The sequence below is a fragment of the Acinonyx jubatus genome, chromosome A3 (genome assembly GCF_027475565.1).
Source record: "Acinonyx jubatus isolate Ajub_Pintada_27869175 chromosome A3, VMU_Ajub_asm_v1.0, whole genome shotgun sequence".
Taxonomy (NCBI): Eukaryota; Metazoa; Chordata; class Mammalia; order Carnivora; family Felidae; genus Acinonyx; species Acinonyx jubatus.
This window is the reverse complement of record NC_069388.1, coordinates 79,429,467-79,450,656: the sequence shown is the minus strand read 5'-3', so window position 1 is coordinate 79,450,656 and position 21,190 is coordinate 79,429,467. Positions and strand designations below refer to the sequence as shown.

General features: G+C 35.5%; 1 protein-coding gene across 7 annotated transcripts in view; it reads left to right on the top strand.

The window, feature by feature from the left end:
• Positions 1-21,190, top strand: part of WDPCP (WD repeat containing planar cell polarity effector) — a 607,526-nt gene that overhangs the window by 540,707 nt on the left and 45,629 nt on the right. For all 7 annotated transcript variants that reach the window (XM_053200664.1, XM_053200665.1, XM_053200666.1 and 4 more), the window contains one exon: positions 10,648-10,807. In XM_053200664.1, coding sequence (XP_053056639.1) covers positions 10,648-10,807 — 160 coding nt within the window. The remainder of the gene's footprint in view (positions 1-10,647; positions 10,808-21,190) is intronic.

Here is a 21,190-nt window from a genome sequence, read left to right as displayed (position 1 = left end):
AAAATCTCCCAAAGGTTTTCAGGGTAAAACACATTTCAAGATGTGCAATACATGGAAGAGTGAAAATCTTATATGATATTGTTTGTTAAACTGACAGCTCTACTTAACAGAAGCCATTAAAATATTTACAAAGTAGCAGCTGCTCTAGTAAAAAAATACAGCTTTTTGGAGGCATGAAAATAAACAAGTTGATAAGTACAAGGTAAGCCGTTTGACAGCTTCTTTGTGTGCACTGCACAATATACAGAAAATTCTGATATTTACAGAGCAATTATAATACAAAGCCTTTTAAGTTAAAAGGACATAGAGCAAGTAAGAACTGTTTACAAGAATTCTTCATACTGATCTTTTAAACAATTTAGAAAGCCCCCAGACATAATTCTTTAAGAAGTGCTAGGTTTTTGGTGTTTTTTCTTTTAAATAAGCTTTATTTTTAGAAGATAATTATATACATGTCTCCATCTATAAACTGAATTTAGCATATGGACTACCAGTTTAAAATCTTTGTTATAGGAAAACAAAACAAAATTCTAGGTAATTCCTGCTTCTGGCAGACAGTTAAGATTACCCAATTCACTGACTCTTAGCCCAAACCCATATTCACTCTGCCTACTGAACACAAACGTATCACTATAAAGTAATAGATCACTAAGGATATAACCTCTCCATACTCTGTCCTCTGGCTCCATCCCAAACAAAATTCTGCCGCTTGGTAGTTTGTCAGTTTAAGACTTTATCCTTTATTTACTAGGTGGAGCCAAACTACTAGTCATGCCTATAACATTCCCTGAAATTTAGTAAGCTCATTATTATATTTTTAAGTAAAACCACACTAATATAGCTATAATCTAAGACCATCTGCCTTATAGTAGTTAAGAATAAATACTGTTAAAACAATCCTTTTTTTTTTAAATTTTTTAAATGTTTATTTATTTTTGGGAGAGAGAGAGCGTGCGCGAGTGAGCATGAATGGGGGAGGGGCAGAGAGAGGGAGACAGAGAACTCGAAGCAGGCTCCAGGCTCTGAGCTCTCAGCACACAGCCTGATGCAGGGCTCTAACCCACGAACTGCAAGATCATGACCAGAGTTGAAGTTGGGTGCTTAACCGACTGAGCCACCCAGGTGCCCCAAAAGCGATCCTTTTTTTTTTTTAATGGTTCTCTCCTGCTGACATTTCCCCCAACTGCAACAATAATCATTTGTTGCTACTGTTGATTTTACTTTCATTTTATATTCAAGAAAGCACAATTGAAGCATACCTACCCTGTTATCAAACTGTAATCTCATCAAGGACAGCCTTTATGTCTTCTTCATGTTTATATCCCCTACTCAGTAGAGCAACCTACATGGAGCCGACTCTCAATGAAAGTTTGCTTATACAAATAACCAAAGCCTATTTTCACATTTGAAAACAGAACCACCTCAGAACTCCATTTATTGTCAGAGATCCATACAGTCTCATTTCAGCCTTATTAGTAAGCAAAGAGTAAAAATGTTATGGCACATGTAATGGTATTCTACAAAATAAGTTTGCTTATGATACAAGTACTTTCTACAAACATTTTCATCCTTAAGATAATACTAACAGATCTCCAAGCAGAATTTATTACTTCAAATTATTGGAAGGAGATAATCCAAGCCATATGTATTTTGTAATGGACAAGAAAAGAAAATTGGTAACAGGGTAATTGGGAATAGGACTCAATGTGAAAATAAATAGTCTTCTTTGCCTACATGAAAGCTATTTAGTTATTACCTGTTATAGTTTTAGGCACTATGGAAACTAGTGACTTCACTGTGGAAGGAGCAACTTCAGCAAAATGGTGGACTAGGAAGCTTCAGACCCTTGTTCTCCCATAAAGACACCAACCTAACAGCTATGAGGAATAAAATACCTTTGTGAGAACTCTAGAAAATAGTGAGGGGCCATAGCACCCACACCAATGCATAAACAAGAAAAGGGGTGGTTCAGAAGGAGTAAAAGAACTCATTGCATTTTGCTCACCATACACACCATTCCTCACCTCAGTAGGGTGGTACAATAGGAAGAATATCACCCAGTAACCAACCCCTTCCTTGAGACAGAAGAAATAGAGTGGAACTTAAGTACAGTATTCTGGCTTCTCTGGGAAGCGTACAAGGAACTGACTTCTGTGTTGCCTGGCTTGAGATGTTAGTAAGAATGACAGCAGCATAGTTTAGATATCAGATTGGAGGCCAGTGAAAACAGAAGTGAGTGCCTTGGTGCACTGAATATCAGAGGCTCTCAAGTCATGCAGGCAGGCACTAGGCAGAGCAAGAGAATAAGGGCAGAAGAATTCAATAGAAAATGAAATCTGAGAACAAATGGGAAATCAAGACACACACACACACACACACACACACACACACACACACAACCCCAAAGAACACACATCAGGAAAGGTCTGAGAGGCCTCAGAATCTCTAGCCAGTCTGTTTGGTGAAGGTCTTCCCCTGAACAAAATCAGTCCATAAACACTGGGAGGGATTGCTGTTTTTTCATTGACAAAAATCTCAACAAAACACCATAAAACATACAAAGAAACGGGGAAACATGGCCTGATCAAGACATTAAAATTAAGCCCTAGAAATTGAACATAAAGAAACGTAGATCTATAAAGTTCCTAAGAACTTAAAGTAATGGTTATAAGGATGATCAGTGACCTTAAAGAAAACATAGACAACTACACAAATCAGGAAAACAATGCATAAACAAAATGAGAATATCTGCAAAGAGATAGAAACTTTAAAAAAAAATTCTGAAACTGAAAAATACAATAACAGAACTGAAAAATTCACCAAAACAGTTCAAAAACAGACTTGATTAGGCAGAAGAAAGAACTGGCAAACTTAAACACAGATCATTTGAAATCATTGAGTCAGAGGAACAAAAAGAAAACAGAATGAAGAAAAAGTGAAGAGAGCCTAAGAGACTTATGGGTCACCATCAGAGTCCTAAAAATGTGTTATAGCAGTCGTAGAAGGAAAAGATAAAGGACAGAGAACTTACATGAGAAAACATTGCGAAGTGGCTGAAAACTTCCCAATCTAAGGAATGAAATGAAGACACAAACTGTAGATCAATGAACTCCAACTAACATAAACACAAGTAGACCTAAATTATAACAAAACTGTTCAAAGTCAAAGAGAATCTTGAAAACAGCAAGAGAAAAATGATTTGTCAAGTACAGATTATCAGATTTCTCAGCAGAAACCTTGCTGATCAGAAGAAACGGGATGATATACTAGAGTGCTAATGACAGAAAAAAACTGTCAAACAAGATTATTGTGTCCTATAAAACTGTGCTGAAAAACTGAAGAAGAAATTAAGATCTTCCCAGATAAATAAAAGCTGAAGGAATTTAGTACTACTAGACCTGCTATACAAAAAAAAAAAAAAAATACTAGGGACTCCTGCAAATTAAACCAAAAAGTGCTAGAGGCAACATGAAGTCCTATTCAAGTATAAAGTTACCCAGTAAAGGTAAAAATACAAATATAGAATCCTGTATTACTGTAAGTTTGTTACATAAATCCACTTTTAATTCTTGTACAGAGTATAAAAGACAAAAACCCTAAAAAAACTATAAATCTATGTTAATAGGTATACAATATATAAAGATATAATTTGTAACAATAACAAATGGGGGAACAGAACCATAAGGGGGTAAGGTTTTGTATGTGATTAAAGTTATCAGTTTAAAATAGATTTTTTAACTTTTAAGATACTTTATATAATTAAAATTATATCCAAAAGAAAAACTATAGAATACACACAAAAGCAAATGAGAAGGAATTACAACATATCAATACAAAGAAAAAGTCAAACACACACAAAAAAAAAAACAGTAAGAGAAATAAAGGACAAAAAAACTGTAAGACATCAAAAAACAAGTAACAAAATGACAATGGTAAGTCCTTCTGGGTCAATTAGTTTAAATGTAAATTGATTACACTCCTCAATCAAAAAACACAGATTGAGTGGATTAAACAAACAAGATCCAATAATATATTTCATACAAGAGACTCACTTTATATTTATAGGCTGAAAATGAAAGCATGGAAAAATATATTCTGTGAAAATAATAACAAGAGCAAAGCTATCTGTACTAATAGCAGCCATAAAGACTTCAAGTCAAAAACTATCACAAGAGACAAAAAAGTATATCATATAATGAGAAGGAGCACAACTCACAAGGAGGATCTAACAATTATAAGTATTTATTTAGCAAACACAGCAGCTCTTAAATATATGAAGCAAACACTGACAAAATTGAAAGGAGAAAGAGAGTAACAAAACAACAGTAGGAGACTTCAGCACCGTTCTATCAGTAATAGAAGAACAACCAGAAGATCAAAAGGACATAGAGGGCTTGAACCACACTATACACTAACTGGACCTAACAGACATCTATACAACACTCACACAACAGTGTAAAATACATTATTCTCAAGTGCACATGGAGCATTCTGCCAGACAGACCTCAAGTCAGGCAACAACAACAACAACAAAAAAACAAAAAACCAAAGAACAAAAAAACAAAAATCCAAGTCTTAACAATGTAAAGACTGAAATCTTAGAAAATATCTCTTGCAAACACAATGGAATAAAACTAGAAATCAACAGAAGGAGAACTTAAAATTCTGTACAGATATGTGTATTAGGCTTCTCCAGGGAACAAATAGAATGTATAACAAGATACATGAGGGGATTTATTGTAGGAATTGGCTCACATGATTATAAAAATTGAGAAGTTCCATGGTACACCATCTGCAAGCTTTAGAACCAAGAAACCTGGTGGTGTATTTCAGTCCAAGTGTAAAGGCCTGAGAATCAGAAGCACCAATGGTTTAACTCCCAGTCTGAGGCCAAAGGCTTGAGAACAGGGATGGGGGATGGGCAGCAACACTGGTACAAGTCCCAGAGTTGAAAAAGCCCAATGAATGAGGAATTCCAACATCAGAAGGAAGGAGAAGATAGATGTCGCAGTTCAAGAAGACAGAGATACAATTCACCCTTTCTCTGCCTTTTTGTTCTATTTGGGCCTTCAACAGATTTGATGATACCTACCTAGTAGACTTCTTTATTTAGTCTACTGATTCACATGCTAATTGCTTCCTGAACTCATTCACAGACATACCCAAAAATAATGTTTTACTGGCTATCTGGGCATCACTTAACCCAGTCAAGTTGACACATAAGATTCACCATCACAACATGGATATTAACACCCTTGTAAATAAACGATGGCTCAAAGAAGTCACAAGGGAAATTAGAAAATACCTTGAGACAAATGAAAATGAAAACACAATATACCCAAATTTTGGGGATGCAGCAAAAGCAGTGCTAAGAGAAAAGTTGTATCAGTAATATTTACATTAAGAAAGAAGAAAGATGTCAGATCAACAACCTAAATTTATACCTCAGGAACTAGAGAAAGAAGAACTAAGCCCCAAGTTAGCCAAAGGAAGGAAATAACAAACATCAAAGTTGAAATAAATGGAGGCCAGAAAAATAGAAAAGATCAAGGAAACTAAAAGCTTTTTTAAAAAACTTCAACAAAAATTGAGGAATCATTGGCTAGATTAAGAACAAAAATTGAGGAATCATTGGCTAGATTAAGAACAAAAAGAGAAAACTCAAAAATAAATATCAGAAGGAGGGCTATTACAACCAATACCACAGAAGTAAAAAGGATTCTAAAACTACTATGAACAACTACATGCCAACAAATTGTAAAACCTAGAAGAAATGGATAAATCCTAGAAATGGATAAATCAAAAAGAAAAGTCCAGTGACAGCTTCACTGGAAAGTCCACTACACATTCAAAGAAGACCACCAGTCCTCTTCAAACTTTTACAAAAAAACTGAAGAGGAAACAACAGCCCATACTCATTTTATGAAGCCATCATTATTCTATGTAGGAGTGCTGACAATACTAATTCCATCTTTGACCCTACCATCTTGTTCATATTCATTTGATGACCTCTCTTTTGGGGTTTTGTGTTCCAGGCCCCTTGGAGATTAATATACATGCCTTAGGCTGCCAAGGCTAGGATGAGGTGGAAGGCATGTTTTAGCCTCCTGTGAATCTGTTAGCCATAACACAGCCTTTCCCCCTCATGATGCACAGGTGGTGCCACAAGATCTAATAAAAGGTTAGCTGTCATTTAGGTACATGCAAACCCTTTGAGGTACATGTTAACCCTCTGATCTCATTACACTATCCTTCTTTGTGTCCCCTAGCTCTAATAAAATCTGTGGACAAAGGTCTGGATTTTCTGGAGAATAACTATGTAGTTGCCATGGATCTCCCCCACCTGATTGCCCCATCAATAAGTTACCATGAAAAAAACTGTGTATACTGTATGGAATCACCACCTTCATATTCCTGTCTCAAAGTGCTTTCTCAATTTGGGGGATACTTTAATGTCCCTCCCTGACTTTCTAGCACCCTAATAACCAAAGCCAGGCAAAAACATTAAATAACAGAATATACCAATATTTCTGATGAATGCTGATGCAAATTCTTAACAAAATACTACTAAACCAAATTCAGCAGCGTATTTAAAACATTATACTCCAACTAATTTATTTCTGGAATGCAAGGACAGTTCAACCTACAAAAGTAAATTAATGTAATATACCACAATAACAGAATGAAGGACTGAAATACCCTCTCATAATAAAAGCTCAATAAACTAAATAGAAAAGGAAAGTATCTTGACATTAAAAAGACTCATATTAAAATTATTAAAAGCCCACCACTAATATCATAGTTAAAAGTGAAAAGTTGAAAGCTTTTCCTCTACAATCATGAACAAGATAAGGATGGTCTCTTTCTCTATTTCTTTTCAATATGGTGCTGGAAATCCCAGCCAGAGCAATTAGGAAATAAAATAAATAGGGGTGGCTCAATTAGTTAAGTGTTTGACTTCAACTCATGTCATGATCTCACAGTTTGTGAGTTCAAGCCCCACACCAGGCTCTCTGCTGTCAGTGCAGATCTGGCTTTGGATCCTCTGTCTCCCTCTCTCTCTCTGCTCCTCCCCTGCTCACACATACTTGCACACAAGCTCACTCTCTCTCTCCCCAGAATAAAGAAACCTTTAAAAAATAAAATAAATAGAAGCATCCAAATCAGAAAAAGACCCTTAACTATAAAGAACTGTAGGCTACCGGAGGGAATTGGTGGGGAGGGATGGGTAACATAGGTGATGGGGATTAAGGAGTGCACTTGATGTGATAAGCCCCAGGTGTTGTATGAAAGTGTTGAATCGCTGTATTGTACACCTGAAACTATATTATACTGTATATTAACTAACTGGGATTTAAATAAAAACTTTTAATTTTTAAAAAATGAACAATTTATAAAGAAAAATTTTAAAAACAAATCCAATCAAGAAAAATTAAATTCTTAGGAATAAACCTAAGGAGGTGAAACACCTATACACTGAAAAGAAGAAAACACTACTGAAAGAAAATGAAGAAGACAGTAAAAAGTGAAAAAGCATTCCTTGTTCATGAGTTGTTAGATTTACTGTTAAAATGTCCTTAGATCCCAAAGGAATCTAAAGATTCAGTACAATCCTTCTCAAAATCCCAATGACATATTTTGCAGAAACAGAAAAACCTATCCTAAAATTCATATGGAATCTCAATGGACCCTAAAGAACCGAAATAATCTTGAGAAAGAATAAAGCTGAAGGACTCACAGTTCCTCATGTCAAAACTTACTACAAAGCTACTGTAACCAAAACAATAAATAGTACTGGCATAACAGCAGACATATAGACTGATGGAATAAAAGAGATCCCAGAAATAAACCCTTACATATATGGTCAAGTGATTTTCAACAAGGGTACCCAGTCCAGTGCAGGAAAGGACAGTCTTTTCAACAAATGGTGCTTGGAAAACTAGATATCCATATTAAAAAGAAATGAAGTTGGGGAGCACCTGGGTGGTTCAGTAAGTTAAGTGTCCAATTCCTGATTTTGGCTCAAGTCACAATCTCACAGTTAATGGACTGAGCCCCGTGTGGGGCTCTGTGCTGACAGCATGGAGCCTGTTTGGGATTCTCCCTCTCCCTTTCTCTCTGTCCCTTTCCTGCTCATGCTTTCTCTCTCTCTCTCAAAATAAATGAATAAACATTGTAAAAAAAATGAATTTGGAACCTTAACTTTCACCATCTATGAAAATTAACTCAAAATGGACCAAAGGCCTAATTGTAAGACCTAAACTACCCAACTTACAGAGATAAAACAAAGAGAAAGCTTCATGACATTGGATTTGGCAGTGGTTTCCTGGATAGGATACCAAAGTAGGCAACAAAAATAAACTGGACTGCATCAAAATTTAAAACTTTTATTCATCAAAGGACACTATCAACAGAATGAAAAGGGCAACCCATAGGAGAGAATATTTGAAAATCATATATTCTATTTAGTAGTATATATGTAGTAAGGGTTTAATATCCAGAAAGATAAAGTACTCCTAAAACTCAACAACAAAATCAAACAATCTGATTCAAAAATGGACAAAGGGACTTGAATAGATATTTCTCCAACAAAGAAAATCAAATGGCCAATAGGCACATGAAAATATGTTCGACATCACTGATAATTATGGACACAAAAGCAAAACTATAATGAGATATAGTTATAGGTGAGTTATATGTGAGCACCTCACACCCATTAGGATGGCTATAATAAAAAAAAGAAAGGAAAATAACAAGTGTTGGCAAAACTGGAAAAATTGTGGAGTGCTCTTGGTGGGATTGTAAAATGTTGCCACCACAACAAAAAAACATGGCAGTTCATTAAAAATTTTTTAAAAATATACCTTACCTATGATCCAGGAACTCCACTTATAGGTACATATCCAAAGGAATTGTAATCAGAGTATCAAAAAGATATCTGCACACCCATCTTCATAGAAGAATTATTCACAGTAGCCAAAAGCTGGAAGCAACCCAAATCTCCAAGGACGATCAAATGTATAAACCAAATGTGGTTCTGTGTACACACACACATGCACAGTGGGATATTATTCAGCCTTAAAAAGGAAGGAAATCCTGGGGATGCCTGAATGGCTCAGTGAGTTAAGTGTCCAACTATTGATTTCTGTTCAGGTAATCATCTCATGGTCGTGAAATTGAGCCTGGCACATGGGGGTCTAGGCTGGAAATGGAGCCTGCTTAAGATTCTGTCTCTCTCCCCACCCTTCCCCCCTTCAAAAAAAATTTTTTTAATTGTTAAGAAAGGAAGGAAATCCTACCACATGGATGAGCCATGAGGACATTATGCTAAGGAGAATATGCCAGTCACATAAATACAAATACTGTATGATACCACTTAAATGAAGTACTAAAGTAGTCAGATTTATAGAAACAAAAAGTAAAATGGTGGTTACCAGGGCCTAGAAGAAGGGAAATAGGAAATAAATAGGGAGTTTTTTAATGGGTGTACAGTGTCAGTTTTGAAAGCAGAAAATATTTTGGAGATCTGTTACACAATGAGGTGAATATACTTAATACTACTGAACTGCACACTTAAAAAATGGTTACCATGGTTGGAACACCTGGGTGGCTTAGTTGGTTAAGCATCCAACCCTTGATTTCAGCTCAGGTCATGGTTTCATGAGTCTGAACCCCACGTCGGGCTCTGTGCACTGACAGTGTGGAGTCAGCTTAGGATTCTCTGTCTCCTTCTCTCTCTGCCCCTCCCTGCTCTGTCTCTCTCTCAAAAAAAAAAAAGGAAGGAAGGAAGGAAGGAAGGAAGGAAGGAAGGAAGGAAGGAAGGAAGGAAGGAAGGAAGGAAGGAAGGAGAGAGAGAGAGAGAGAGAGAGAGAGAGAAAGAAAGAAAGAAAGAAAGAAAGAAAGAAAGAAAGAAAGAAAGAAAGAAAGAAAAGAAAAGAAAAGAAAAGAAAAGAAAAGAAAAGAAAAGAAAAGAAAAGAAAAGAAAAGAAAAGAAAAAAACAAAATATACATATGCACAGGGTGCAGTCCTAAGAGTTTTTGGCTTTTAATCAGATTTATGTTTTTCAGATATATTTTTCACAACTTCATCATGTTTCACAATTTTTCTAAACAATGCCCTGTCAAAGTTGCCAATATTAAAGTTTGCTTTCTTCATCTGTATGATGTGGGAATAACAAACTCTCTGTACACTTTAAAATTGTAATTAAGGATAAATATTAGAAAAGAAAGATACTTTCCTTTATTGCTTTCAAATTATGTTCAACGTATGGAGTGTAAAATAATTCACCTCTCACAACTTTCCAATATAATAAAATATTCCAGTAATTTGTTCACAACAAAAATATTTGATTAATAAAATGCTGGCTAAAAACACTATGAGTGAAGTTACAAGTGAATTTTTAAAATCTAAACTCAGAAACATTAATTACTCAGTTATCAAATTCCCCTGGGTTGAACTAAGTGTAAGAATGACAGAAGTCATAGGGGGACTATGACTACAAGATTTCCACTGTGCATTATATAGTTAATTGACAAATTTTTAAGTTTCGTTGGGCTATGTGAAAGATTTTCCTGTAAGCATACTTATGAAGGAGTTATCAGAAATTTTATTGGATTTTAACTTATATCTTGATCATTTTTTAACAGAACTCCTGGGGCCTTTGGACAGAGGAGATACGCTAAATGAAGCTTTTGTTGGCCTATCTTTAGCTCCTCAAGGAGAAGACACATTTCCAGATGACCTCCCTCCCTTTTGTTCAGTCCATAAACATATTCAACAAAGAACACGGAATGTCTCTTCTAACAGGTAAGATATGTTGAACTGAGTAAAGTGCTCCACAAAGTATTTAGTATTAAACAATTTAAATATTCCCTTTTTAAATGCAAACTAATAGTTAAGCAAGGAGATTTCAAAATATCAAAGAAAAAAATGTGCATTTTCTCATGGCAACGACTTCATAGTAGTTTGTTCATGCAACAGCATTTATGATGTAATTGAGTGTAAACAGAGTATTGTTAGAATGAATGTTATTGCAAACCAACATGAACATGAAATTACTATAAGATACTAAATTCTAGTCTTACTCTGTTGTTAAATGTTAGGATTGTGAGATTATTAGATTAAAATATTAATTTTTAGTATATTCAGTTTGTATTATAATTTATATGATCATACTTATGAAGGTTACCATTAGTTTTTGCAATCTGATAATTGATAACTCATATGTATGTAGCTGATTATATTGGGTTATTGAGAAAATAAAGGATAAATGTGAAGTAAATATACTAGACAAAGTATTATTATTTATAATGGTAGCTGTGTTAATTATGAAAATGCTTTGAAGCAAATGTCAGCAAACTTTTTGTGTAAAGCACCAGATATTAGGCTTTGTGGATCATACAGATTTTATCACAACACTCAACTATGCCATCTTAGTATGAAAGCAGCCATAGATAATACATAAATAAATGAGAGTGGCTGTGTTACAGTAAAACTTTATTTACAAAAATAGGCAGTGGGCAGGATTTGGCCCCTATTCGGTAGCTTACATACCTGCTCGTAAGGATCCCAACTATATGCAATTACTGTGAAGAGGCCATATTTTTCATATATATCATATTTCAATATATTCCATATTTCCTATCAATTATACATGCATACGTAAAACATCCTTGAGAAAAATGCCTCAAACTACATAGTTTGGTTAATAGTAAATAAAGGAGAATTTCCAGGTATGGCAAAGTTTAGAGGTGAATAAATCCTATCCCCAGGAAACAGTTTTAAAACTGGACAAAAACTACGATTTCAGGGCTCTGAAATCAAAAACGGCAAACAACAATTTGATAAGCATTTATTTATGAAATAATGCTGAACTTCTAGTAATGAAGGGGAAATCTGATGTTCTGGGGCTGCTCCCATCCTTTCACCACTCCCAAGCTAGTTCAGCCTTGTAGTTAGTTCTAGGGTAGTACCGGCTGTGAAAAACCAGCTAGTTGACATGATGTGGAGCTTTTGAATGGAAAAACCCTTGTCCAGCACTATTATCGATAAAAATAACAAACTAACTGTCAGCAAAAGTAACAAATTTGATAGGAAATGAACAGGGAAAGCCACAGTTCTACTAGCCTGCTTAGGTCAAGTGACAGAATGGGAGACTAGCCAAAAATTTAACCAGAAGATCCTGGAATAAGACCGTCTAATTAAGCTCTTTACACATTCCTGATAGAGTTGTATGGCCTCTTAATTTTTTTGGCTCCCTTTTATATTGCAGGATCCTAAATTTTCCCCTTTTGCTTCTTTCTTCCTTCACACCCAACTGCCATAAGATGCTTCTCCCTTTCTACCTTTTTCACCCACTCATCACCCCACCCCAGAAGCTGTGCATTTAAAAAAAACTATCCCTTCAAGTTGCATGGTGTAGTTCATGCTAAGAACACCAGGAATTCGAGATCATGCACTAGCATTTGGTGTTTTTTCCATTTTATTTACAATTGTTTGGAAGTTCTCTGTCAAGTCATGCTGAAGCTGTGGCTTTCATGCAGTTTGTTTCTTCCTTATTATGTTCTATACTGTTTATAGAGGAAGTACTGAGAGGTGGAAAGGAAAGCAGCCATTATTATCTTCAACTACCTGGCAGTCCTACTTCTTTATTTACTTTTTTAAAAACAATGTTACTGGCGTATAATTTACATGTACCACAAAATTCACTCCTTGTAAGTATACAATTCAAATATGTTTGCCGAATGTATAAAGTTGTGCAACTACCACTACAGTGTAGTTTTAGAACATTTCCACTGCCACAAAGTTCCCTTATGCCAATAATTTACAGTCCATTCCCACTCCTACCTCCAGCCTGAGCCAGTCATGTGTCTGCTTCCTGCCTCTAGAGGAATTTCATATAAATGATATCATACAATCTGGAAACTTCATATAAATTAATTCATACAATATGTTGTCTTTTTTTGTGTCAGCCTTCCTTCACTTAGCATTATGGTTTCTGAGGTTCATACATGTTGTAGTGTCTAGTTTATTCCTTTTTAATTTCTGAATAGTATTCCGTTGTATGGATATACCATATTTTGTTTATCCACCCACCAGCTGCTGGATATTTTAATTACTTGTAGCCTTCGGCTACATGAATAATGTTGATATAAATATTCACATAAGTCTTCGAGGGAACATACGTTTTCATTTCTCTTGGGTAGATATCTAGGAGTGGAACTGATAGATCATGCTCTCAGTTTATATTTATCTTGTTAGTTTTTAGAAACTACCAAATTGTTTTTCCAAAGTGACTAACATTTTACATACCCGTCAGCAACATACAAGGGTTTCAGTTTCTCCATATCCTCAACTGTGGTTGGTATTGTCAGTCTTTTTTATTATAACCATTCTACCGGGTATAGTGTCTTATTATGATTTTAATTTGCATTTTCCTAATGACTAGTGATGTTGAGCATTTTTATGTGATTATTAGCCATTAGCTTATCTTTGGTGAAATATTTATGCAAAATGTTGTCCATTTTTTAAATAAGTTCTCTTATTATTGAATTTTAAGACCTCTTTATATATTCCTCAATTTGAAGTCCTTTATCACATAATATGATTTGCAAATATTTTCTCCCAGTCTATGGCTTGCCCTCTCATTTTCCTAACAGTGTCTTTTGAAGTGCAAAAGTTTCAAATTTTGGTAAAGCACAATTTAGTTTTTCTTTTATCGATTGTACTTTTATATATAAGAAATCTTTTTCTAAACGAAAATCACAAAAATTTTCTCTTAAGTTTTCTCCTGGAAGTTTTATAATTTTAGCTTTACACTCAAGTCCATTTTGAGTTAATTTTTATGTCTCATATAAGGGTTAAAGTTCATTATTTTGTATATGAAAATCTAATTGCCTTTACTCCTTTGTCAAAATCAATTGACCATACGTGTGAAGATTTATTTCTGGATTTGCCATTCTGTTCCATTGGTCTATGTATCTACCCCACAAAAACAAGTGTCAGACTTAGCTATACAAAGGGCTCCAATGAACCAGAATCTCACAAAATACATTCCAATACCGCAAAAATAAACAGGAACAAGATGAAGAGTTCTATAGAGTTGTACTGCAAAGAAGCAGAAAAATGTAGACCAACATATATCAGTTGAGAAAAATTCTCTCCCCTAAAACAGGCATGAAGTACAAGAAAACTGTACAACACTTCAAGCACTCTGGAAACCCACTGTGAATTAGATGAAAACTAAGAGGAGAGGCAGGGAAGAGGAAGCTCAGTGCATTCAAGAAACAAAAGGAAGCAAAATATCTTAGAAATGAAAAATAAATTACAAGGCATTCCAATGGGAATAAATTCAAATTAAAATTTAATAAAAGGCACTGAAAATGACAGAAAAAATCCTCAAGAAAATAGGAATTGAGGGATATATTCTTGATATATATAACTTAGTCCTAATACTAGTATCTTATTTAATGGGAAATCACTGAGGGCATTTCCACTAAAATCAGAAACAAGACAAGAATACCCACTATCTCTGCTACTGTTCGACACTGTACTAGGGGTACATTACAGTTAGCCATTACAATTAGATAAATCAACTAGATCAAAGGTTGGCAAACTATGGCTCAGTGGCCAAATCCAAATCTGCTGTTTTTGTAAATAAAGTTTTATTAGAACACATCCACACCCATTTATTTATTGTTTATGGGTTGGTAGTTGAGACTGTATGTCCTCAAAGCCTAGGTAATTTACTATCTTATACTTTGAAGTTTGCCAATCCTTGAAGTAGAGAATAAAAAGTGGTAAGGAGGGGTGCCTTGTTAGCTCAGTCGGTTGAGTGTCCTACTTCAGCTCAGTCATTATTTCCTGGTTCGTGGGTTCAAGCCCTGCCATCAGGCTCTGCACTGACAGTATGGAGCCTGCTTGGGATTCTCTCTCTCTTCCTCTCTCTGCCCCTTCTCTGCACTTGCTCACTCCCTAAACAAACAAACTTTAAAAAAAATTGGTAAGTAAATAAAACTATCTCCATTTTCAGTGATATGACAATATAACAGAAGGCTACTAGGGAATCAATGATAAAATCAAATATTTTAAAAATACAGTAAGGTAGAAAGATATAAAACTAATGTACAAGAACCACTAGCCTTCATATACACAAACAGTAATGAGTTAGAGATGGTAATGGTAGAGGAAAACCCCATGTATTTTATCAACAAAGATTAAATACTGAGGAATAAACTGAACAAAAAATATGCAAATTCCGTATGATAGAAATCTTACAACACTGTGAAAGACATAAAAATGGCCTTGAACAAACGGGAAGATATCCCTCTTCTTGAATAGGATGACTCAACATCATAAAGATGTCAGTTCCCCCTAAATTAATGTATTATATTAAACTACCTACATTTAATGTAATCCCAATAAAAAGACCAACATACTTTTTTATTGAGTTAGACAAGGTGATATTAAAGTTCACATAGAAAATTAAAACAAAGAAGAAACTATGGGAGGGGAGCTAGTCCTACCAGATAGTAAAACATCCTAATTATAAAGCCTTATAATACTATAATACTTACAGTTTTATTCTTATGTGATTATTAGATTAGTATCTGCTTCCTCATTAACCTATAAACTCCATGAAGGGGAAAACCACCATGACTCTTAGATATTATCATTTCACTAAGCCCTGCCATAATGCCTAGTGTATAGTTGGCACTGCAGGCCTACTGCACTCTTGGCGTTCTCAAGCATGTAGGGGAGGAAGAGGAATGCTATAGATAAGAAACAAACAAAAATACATAACTAAAGGTCATTCAGTTAATGGTAAGTACTAGGAAAAAATACAAAGAACTGGTGAGTAGAGAAGGTACTATTTGAGTTAAGGGCTGAATGATAGGAGTCATCTATGTGAAGATGCAGTAAATTGACAGAAGATTCCAGGGAGAGGAAAGTACCCATACAAAGGCCCTAGTATAGTAACAAGATTGGGAGGTTTGCATAACAGAGAGCCAATACAGCTAAATTGTAAAGGAGTATGGAACATGATAAATTACTAGAGCCTCGTTAAGCCATATTAGTGTGTATGATCTTTGTTTTAATTACAGTGAGAAGCCAATATAGGATATTAAAGTATGTAGTGGGCAGAATGGACTCCCAAAGATGTCCACATCCTAACCCCCAGAATCTGTAAATATGTTACATCATGTTGTAAAGGGGAATTAAGGAAACAGATGGAATTAAGGTTGTTAATCATCTGACTTAAACATACAAAGATTTGGGGCGCCTGGGTGGCTCAGTTGGTGAAACGTCCAACTTCAACTCGGGTCATGATCTTGCTGTTCCTTGGGCCCCATCGGTGCTGACAGTTCAGAGCCTGGAGCCTGTTTCAGATTCTGTATCTACCTTTTTCTCTCTGACCCTCCCCCTCTTACCCTCTGTCTGTCTGTCTGTCTCTCTCTCTCTCTCTCTCTCTCAAAAATAAGTAAACAATTAAAAATTTTTTTTAAATAAGAAGATTACCTCAGATATCAGGCCTAATGTAATCCTTAAATCTGGAAGAGGGTCCTTAAATGTGGTTGAGAGAGGCAGAAGAATCAGAGTCTAAGTGATTCACTATGAGATGGACTCAACCTACCATTGCTTTGAAAATGGAGAAAAGGAGCCGTGAGCCCAGGAATGCAGGCTGGCCTCTAGAAGCTCAAAAATGCAAGAAAACAGATTATTCTGTAGCACTTCCAGAAAAGGAATGCATGCTGTTTAAGCCACTAAATTGTTAAAAAATCAAGGAAAAATTAATACAAAGTGTTAGGATGTGTTCTGCAGTTTTAATAGGTCATTTTGAATGACGAGGCTGACTTGATAGGGAAAGCTGCCTTGGCATCAGTGACAATTTTGATGTGATGTCTGATTTCATACTTCAACATACGGATGCTGGGGTTCAGGGCTAAATGTGAATTTCAGAACTACATTGGGGAAGTTTACCCAAAGATACTTAAAGTTTTTGTCTATAGGAGTTCAGTAATGTATCAAGCTCTGTAAGAAAGAGAAGCAGAGAGAAGAGAATGGCAGCATGGCCCACAACATGGGTCTACTCACCAGGGGTTAAGAGTGTACCTACTTTTGCTCACTATTGTATCCAGAGCCTCCAACCCAGCACTAGGCACAAAGTTAGGATTCAACAAATATTCCATCCATGAATGGTTGACTGAACCATAAAATATTAGCCTTCTTTATAAAATGTCCTCTTAATTTTAAGTCCTTCCCATTAATTATTTACATTTTTCATAGGCCTATATGACTGAATAAATTATTTTTTTATTCTTAATATACCTATTTAAATTCAAGTTAACATACAGTTTAGTACTGGTTTCAGGAGTAGAACCCAATGATTCATCACTTACATACAACACCCAGTGCTCATCCCAACAAGTGCCCTCCTTAATGCTCATCACTCATTTAGCCCATCTGCCCACCTACCTCCCCTCTAGCAACCCCATTTGTTCTCTGTATTTAAGAGTTTCTTATGGTTTGCCTCCCTTCTGTTTTTATCTTATTTTTCCTTCCCTTCCCCTATGTTCATCTATTGTGTTTCTTAAACTTCACATGAGTGAATTCATATATTTATATTTCTGAGTGACTTATTTTGCTTAGCATAATACATTCTAGTTCCATCCATGTTGTTGCAAATGGCAAGATTTCATTCTTTTTCATCACCTAGTAGTATTCTGGTGTGTGTGTGTTTGTGTGTGTGTGTGTGTGTGTGTGTGTGTGTGTGTATAAAATCAGTCGATGGACATTTAGGCTCTTTCCATATTTGACTATTGTTGATATATCGCACTGCTATAAACATTGGGGTGCATGTGCCCCACTGAATCAGCATTTTTGTATCCTTTGGATAAATACCTAGTAGTGCAATTGCTGAGTCATAAGGTACTTCTATTTTTTATTTTTTGAGGAAACTCCATACAGTTTTCCAGAGTGACTGCACCAGTTTGCATTCCCATCAGCAGTGCAAAAGAGTTTCCCTTTCTCTGAATCCTCACCAACATCTGTTGTTTCCTGAGTTAAGTTTACTATTCTGACAGGTGTGAGGTGCTATCTCATTGTGTCTTTGATTTGTATTTCCCTGATGATGACTGATGTTGAGCATCTTTTTCATGTGTCTGTTAGCCATCTGGGTGTCTTCTTTCTAAAAGTGTTTGATGAACATAAGGGAAGGTAAGCAAAACTAACATAAAAACAGGGAGAGGGACAAAACATAAGAGACTCCTAAATATAGAGAACAAACAGGGTTGCTGGAGGGGTGGGGGGTGGCGGATGGGCTAAATGGGCAAGGGGCTTTAAGGAGGACACTTGTTGGGATGAGCACTGGGTGTTATACATAGGGGATCAATAACTGGATTCTACTCCTGAAATCATTATTGCACTATGTTCCTAAGTTGGATATATATTTTAAAAAATAAAATAAATTTTAAAAAAAGACAAGTGTCTGTTCACGTCTCTTGCTCATTTCTTCACTGGATTATTTGTTACTGGGGTGTTGAGTTTGGTAACTTCTTTACAGATTTTGGATACTAACCCTTTATCTGATATGCCATTTGCAAATATCTTCTCCCATTGTCAGTTGCCTTTCAGTTTTGTTGATTGTTTCCTTCACTGTGCAGATACCTAGTAATAAACCTAACCAAAGAGGTAAAAGACCTGTACACTGAAAACTACAGAAACCTTATGAAAAAAAATGAAGACACAAAGAAATGGAAAAAACATTCATCCTCATGGACTGGAAGAACAAATATTGTTAAAATGTCTATACTGACCAAAGCAGTCTACACATATACCACCAGCATTCCTCAAAGAGCTAGAACAGACAATCCTAAAGTTTGTATAACCACGAAAGACCCCAAATGGCCAAAGTAATCTTAAAAAAGAAAACCAGGAGCACCCAGGTGGCTCAGTTGGTTAAGCAGCCGATTTCATTCATATCATGATCTCACTGTTCTTGAGTTCAAGCCCCATGTCGGGCTCTATGCTGACAGCTCCGAGCCTGGAGCCTGATTTGAATTCTGTGTCTCCCTCTCTCACTGCTCTTTCCCCACATACACTCTGTCTCTGTCTCTGTCTCAAAAATATAAACATTGGGGCGCCTGGGTGGCTTGGTCAGTTAAGCGTCCGACTTCGGCTCAGGTCATGATCTCACAGTCCGTGAGTTCGAGCCCCGCGACGGGCTCTGTGCTGACCGCTCAGACAGAGCCTGGAGCCTGTTTCAGATTCTGTGTCTCCCTCTCTCTCTGCCCCTCCCCTGTTCATTCTCTGTCTCTCTCTGTCTCAAAAATAAATAAACGTTTAAAAAAAATTTTTTTTAATATATAAGCATTAAAAAAATTAGGAAAAAAAAGCTGAAGGCATCACAGTTTGGACTTCAAGCTGTATTACAAAGCTGTAATCATCAAGACAGTATGGTACTGGCACAAAAACAGACACATAAATCAATGAACAGAATACAGAACCCAGAAATGGACCAACAAATGTATGACCAAATAATTTTCAACAAAGCAGGAAAGAGTACCCAGTGGAAAAAAGACAGTCTCTTCAGCAAATGGTGCTGGGAGAACTGGACAGCAACATGCAAAAGAATGAACCTGGGGAGCACCTGGTTGGCTCAGTCGGTTGAGTGTCTGGTTTCGGCTCAGGTCATGACCTCACAGTTTGTGGGTTCGAGCCCCACAATGGGCTCTGTGCTCACAGCTTAGAGCCTGGAGCCTGCTTCAAATTCTGTGTGTCCCTCTCTCTTTGCTCCTCCCCCCTCATGCTCTGTCTCTCTCTCCTTCAAAAATAAATAAAAACATTTTTAAAAATTTAAAAAAAAAAAAGAATGAACCTGGACCACTTTCTTACACCATACACAAAAATAAATTCAAAATGGATGAAAGACCTAAAAGACAGGAAACCATCAAAGTCCTATAGGAGAAAATATGCAACAACCTCTTTGACCTTAGCCATAGCAATTTCTTACTAGCTATGTCTTAGGAGGCAAGGGAAACAAAAGCAAAAATGAACCATTGAGACCTCATCAAGATAAAAAGCTTCTGCACAGCGAAGGAAACAATCAACAAAACAATAAAAATTTTAATTTCTGTGTAGGCTATGGCAAAATTAATAAATGGAATTCATTTGAACTAAATATAATACAGAAACCAACTGAAAACTGGTTTTGAATAGACTGTACTGTGCTTGAGTTTATAAACAAACTTACTTGAATGTAAACTGTATGAGGGTAAAGATGTCTTTTTTTAATTCTTCATTGCTGGATCCTACAGGACTTAGAAAATTGTCTGTAATATAACGGATGCTTAATAAATATTTACTGAATAAATAAGATAATTATTTTTATAATACAAGAATATACAGGATATTAAGAATACATTACTAGTAATACATGTGTTAAGTAGACACTTTAGACACCCAAAAGAATCAGGCACTTCCATATTAATAGCAGTTACAACATCTAGGATATAAATGAGTGTTTTTAAAAATCACCATTATGTGAATTGACTGAGACTTTATAGGTCGCCAACATTATTATTTAAATAGTTGGTTTCCATATTTTATGTGGTTAAAATAAACATTATTTAAATGGTTATTTTTTCATATTTTTTGACCTGGCAATTAAAAAAAATGTTAAACAACTCAAAGAAAAAACAGTTTAGAATGAAAAAGGGTAATGAGAAGGACAATGGTAAATAATTGATCCTAGGACTAAATATTTTACTTTAGGTTTGGTACTGCCCTAAACTATTTATTATATTTTAAATTATTCCATTTCTCTAATTGCTTCAATCTTTCCCTCTGTATTAGATTGTCTCCTTCAAGGTCTAAAATTCTTTACTGTACATAAACCTTGCGTTTGTAACAAATCTACTTTGATATTTACTATCATAAATGAATAGTAATATTGTTTAGTTTTCTATTTATTATATCTGAATTCATACCTAAGAAACTCCAAATAAAATACAAATCTTGCTAAAAGTTTTAAATATTGGCTTGGTTTTATTAGATTTGTTTCTAAGCAAATTTCCCTTAAGTTAGAACAAACAAACAAAAAAACCCCATCTATCCATAATCCTTATGTGTGCCTATAAACAATATAACTGATGAAAATTTTCAGTGTTTACAAAACAAAGAAAATTGTCA